Source organism: Hypanus sabinus, chromosome 24, assembly GCF_030144855.1.
Source record: "Hypanus sabinus isolate sHypSab1 chromosome 24, sHypSab1.hap1, whole genome shotgun sequence".
NCBI lineage: Eukaryota > Metazoa > Chordata > Chondrichthyes > Myliobatiformes > Dasyatidae > Hypanus > Hypanus sabinus.
This window is the reverse complement of record NC_082729.1, coordinates 15309706-15314705: the sequence shown is the minus strand read 5'-3', so window position 1 is coordinate 15314705 and position 5000 is coordinate 15309706. Positions and strand designations below refer to the sequence as shown.

Genomic DNA, 5000 nt, shown 5'->3' with positions numbered 1-5000 from the left:
CACAAACACATATATATAGATATAAATAGATAGGGAGCCAAAAAAAGAACAAATTTCTTGACAGACGTGAGTGATGATAAGCCTGTTTCTGATATGGGTCTCTATTGTGGACTGAGAGTGGGAAGGGGGCAGGGAGAGGGGAATCATGGTTGCGAAAGGGGGAAGGGGGAGGGGAGGGAGCAGGGGAAGCACCAGAAAGACATTCTGCAATGATCAATAAACCAATTGTTTGGAATCAAATGACCTTGCCTGGTGCCTCAGGGCTGGGTGTGCCTGCACCCATGCCGCCCCCCCCCCCCCTCGCCCCGACGCTTCTCCTGTACTGCCTGCCCCGCACCCCTCCCGCGGCACCCCACCATCGCCATTTCAGCAACTCCGCATCGGCCAAAAGCGGGACATCCTGGCAGCCAAACATTTTAACGCCAGTTCCCATACCCGTTCTGACACGGCCTCCGCCTTTGCCAAGCTGAGGAACAACACCTTACATTCCGCCTGGGTAGCCTCCAACCTAATGGCACGAATATCAAATTCTCCTTCCGGCAATTTTTTTTCCTTCCTCCTCTCCTCTCCTTCTATTCCCCACTCAGGCCTCTTACCTCTTCTCACCTACCTATCACCCCCTCCTCTTTCCCTTTCTCCTATGGTCTCCTCTCCTCTCCAATCAGATTCCTTCCTCCCCAGCCTTTGACCTTTCCCACCCACCGGGCTTCACCAATCACTTTCCAGCTTTTCCTCCTTCCCCTCCCTCTGCCAGCTTTTTATTCTGCCATCTTCCCTTTTCCTTTCCAGTCCTGAAGAAGGGTCTTGGCCCAAAATGTTGACAATTTATTCCCATCCATAGACGCTGCCTGACCTGCTGAGCTCCTCCAGCATTTTGCGTGTGTGTGTGCAATTTTCAAACTCGCTCTCCGCTCCACACGTTGACAAGTGCAGTACTGTGCAGAACTCCAAGGCACCCTCGCCATAGATACGTGCCTAAAACTTTTGCACACTGCTGCAAGCAACAAATAAAATTTGTTCTTTCTTCCCCCATATTAAAGCACACAATTCTCCTCATCCAATTTACATGCAGCCCTCAAGTGACGTTGAACACGCATGCTGTGCTTTCTTTGACACATGCTATCCCATATCCCATTAGTGTCACGTCAAGTTCAAAGTTCATTGTCACGGTCCCCCTAGAAGGGCAGAATCTGAGTGGGGTCTGTAGGAATGTTGGGTAAAGTATAATCGATATAGGACCAAGGGAGGATGAGTTTAACTGAGTGATTCAAAGTTCCAAGTTCATTTATTATCGAAGTGTCTATGCTTTATACAACCCTGAGATTTGTCTCCTTAAAGGCAGCCACGGAACAAAGAAACCCCCAAAAAAACCTGTATATGTGTAAAAGAAGAAGGCGGTCTGACACCCAATGTGCGGAGAATAAAAACTGCATCGAGCCTATATAGGAAAAGAATAAAATAGCCCATAAAAATACTGGCAAACACGCAGAGTGCAAAGAGAAAAGCTTCATGCAAACGGTCACCGCAAGCAAATAGCGTTTACGAGCGGAAGTCCTCAAAGAGAGTCCCCTAGTTCGGCGCGGGGCTGGGCGAACGTCGTGGAGTGGCAATCGGAACCGGACCGTACCTCGCCTCGGGCCCCGACACCTTGACTTTTTCCAATCTGGCCTGGCGCTTGACTCTCCATCCGAACTTGGGGCTCTGCTGCTACGAGCAGCGACCTGTCTAATGGTTAGTGAGTTGCATTCCGCAATACCAGCACCTCTAGTCTCACCCTATTATTGCTCCCAAGACAGATTCGACAAGCACGCAAACCAGTCTCAATATTACAAATCACATGTTGTTCTACAATATACCACATCGACAGCTTAAACATCTTTCCATTGAACGCCCGTTAAATCTCCCACCCGCACGGCACTCTAAGTAAATTTAACTCCTGCCTTCAATCGTCTTAAACTCTGAAGGACCCTCGTAACTCATCAGCATGTCGTTTTATTTTAACTTGTGCCTGATGGATCTTTCTGAATCTGCTAAGCCTCTCTGAGCCTTGCCCCAGAACTCCATAAAGGATTTGGCCGAGGAATATAATCCTCCAAAATTTGAATAATTCTACCAGATTGCATATCAATATTCTTGCATAAATTACCATTGCTGAACTCTCAGAGAAACAGGAGTAATAAAATTCATTTCAAACCAACAAGAAAGTGAATTAATTCTTCATTACAAAAGCTAGACAGATTCCTCTTGCATTCCAAGAGGAATGGCTCTTCCCTTTATCTTCATTTTCCCTCCCCATTTCTTTATCCTTCTTACTCCCTTCTTACATTCTCTTCCCTCCCCCCCTTATTCCTTTAATTATCCCAGTGGGATTTCACTCTGATCCCCGGGTTATCCTGTAAACATTAGTGCTGGGAGTTGGTGGGTGAGGCAGTTAGAATATTGAACATTGAACATCTACCAGAACAGCACAGTACAGCCCTTTGGCCCACAAAGTTTTGCCAGTTTTTTAACTTACTCGGAGATCAATCTAATCTGCTTTAAAGTCCTCCATTTTTCTATCATCCATGGGCTTCTCTAAGAGTTTCTTCAACACTCCTGATGTATCTGCCTCTACCTCCACCCCTGGCAGGCCAATCCACGGACTCACCACCCTCCACGTAAAAACTTAACCCTGACGTCCCCCCTGTACTTTCCTCCAATCACCTAAAAATTATGTCCCCTAGTGTTAGCCTTTTCTGCCCTGGGAAAATATCTCTGGCTATCCATTTGAGATCTTGTGCACCTCTAATAAATTGCCTCTCGCCCTCCAGAAGAAAAGCCCTAACTCACTCAGCCTATCTTCATGAGGCACGTTCCCTCATCCGGGTAAATCTCCTGGGCACCTTCTCCATCTTTCTGATGATGAGGCAACCAGAAATGAACACAATATTCCGAGTGTGGCCTGAGCAGGGTTTTAAAGAGCCGCAACGTTACCTCGCAGCTAGTGGTAGGTTGGACGGTAAACCTTCCCAGCCCTTTAGCCAAGTTACAGAGTATGTCAGCAGTGTTAGGGTTAGTGGGGAAATAGTGATGTTCCCATTGACCAGTGAACCGCTTCAGTTCAATTTTCATGTTTAATTGTCATTCAATCATACATGAATACCCATGAACACAGCCAAACGAGACAGCGTTTCCCCGGGGTCAGGGTACAAAATACAATACCAACAGTCACACACATTAGTATCAGCAAAGCAGAGACGAAGTGTGTAATCTGGGGAAAAATCATCCAAGTGTGGCAAGAAAGATGGGACAGAGAGGGGAAAGGAAGGCATTTGTATCAAATACAAAAGAGTGTTACAGGTACTAGGGTAGACAGTAGGACGTGTTGGTGTGTGGCCAAGTGGTTAAGATGTTCGTCTGGTTATATGAAGGTCGCTAGTTCAAGCCTCAGCTGAGGCAGCGTGTTGTGTCCTTGAGCAAGGCACTTAACCACACATCGCTCTGCGACGACACCGGTGCCAAGCTGTATGGGTTCTGATGCCCTTCCCCTGGACAACGTCGGTGGTGTGCAGAGGGGGCGCAGCTTGGGCAACTGCTGGTCTCCCATAAAAAAAACTTGCCCAGGCTTGCGCCCTGGAAACTTTCCAAATTACACACGACAGGCAGTGGACACAGAGAGAGGAAACTGTGTGGACTAGGTTAAGGCTGGGGCACTGTGCACTAAACAAAACATTGAAATTGATAGGGAAGCACCAGACAGGATTGTGTGAGGAATGTCAGGAAGAGGAGTCAGTAGAGCATGTAGTTCTGAGTTGCAGGAAGTATGGGATACAGAGAGAGATGATGAGAATTAATCTAGGGGAATTGGGGGTGCAGGAATTCACCTTAAAAGGGTTACTGGGCATGGGTGAGAGGGCACAGGTCAGGGTGCTTTTAGCCTTCTTAAGGGATACAGGGTTGTTTTATAGGATATGATGGATAAGCAGGAATAGGGTACTAGGATGGCGAAAGAAAGAAGGATAAAGTGTAGATTAGGGTAGGTGGGTGGGTGTGTATGTGTGTGTGTGTGTGAGAGAGGGTGAGAGATTGGGTGAAGGGATTTAGAATGTAAGTCTATCGTCTGGTCCACACTCTGGAGCAGAAGGTGGCGATAACGCACCATTAAGCTGGGTGCCAACTGCCGTAAAACAAGAAGAAGGAAGGAAGGAACAGTCACACACAGCACAAAGCACACGTAGAACATACAAGATACAAATAAGTTTATTGTAAGATAGCAGTAAAACACAGCCATGTAAAAAAATAGCCCAGACCCTGAGTCCAGACCCATGAATGCCTCAGGAACCTGCAGTCGACCACGATAAAGCTTGTCTTCTGCCGAGCAAACACTGGGGGGCAGCACTGACTCCAGCCGGGACGCTGCTCCACGCTGCCCCCGGTGGAGCGCACCGGCACTAACACCTCTTTCCTGGCGGATGAACACAGGAGACATCGCAGCCACAGAAGTCTGCATTCGACTGCAATGCAGCTTGTCTTCTGCTGAGCAAACACCGGGGGGCAGCACTGACCCCCAGCCTGGACACCACGCCACTTTCCTACACTGTGTCCAGCCGTACAGAACTACCCAGTTTAGCTCTGGACGCCTGCTTACGGATGACGTTGACATGCAGAGATGCCCTGTCCCAGACCTGTCGGTTGTCCCTGAGACTGAATATTTTTAAATGCGTCTTTGGCATTCAGGCACCAATGAAAACTGGAAATTCAGCTTCAGGACAAATCAAAATTATTAAAACATTTCTGTGTTTCTGTTCGTGATTTTTATAAACGACCTGGATGAGGAAGTGGAGGGATGGGTTAGTAAGTTTGCTGATGACACAAAGGTTGGGGGGTGTTGTGGATAGTGTGGAGGGCTGTCAGAGGTTACAGAGAGACATTGATAGGATGTAAAACTGGGTGGAGAAGTGGCAGATGGAGTTCAACCCAGATAAGTGTGAGGTGGTTCATTTTGGTAGGTCAAATATAAT

At 47.6% G+C, this 5000-nt stretch overlaps 1 protein-coding gene across 7 annotated transcripts in view; it reads left to right on the top strand.

Moving 5' to 3' along the window:
- Positions 1–5000, top strand: part of nkain1 (sodium/potassium transporting ATPase interacting 1) — an 860191-nt gene that overhangs the window by 840345 nt on the left and 14846 nt on the right. The window contains exon 6 of one of the 7 annotated variants that reach the window (XM_059949382.1): positions 1339–2316. The exons of 2 other annotated variants lie outside the window; for them this stretch is intronic. In XM_059949382.1, coding sequence (XP_059805365.1) covers positions 1339–1462 — 124 coding nt within the window. In that variant the 3' untranslated portion in view covers positions 1463–2316. Of the gene's footprint in view, positions 1–1338; positions 2317–5000 lie in introns of those variants that run through there. 4 more of the 7 variants (XM_059949385.1, XM_059949379.1, XM_059949381.1 and 1 more) reach the window with 4 other exon arrangements.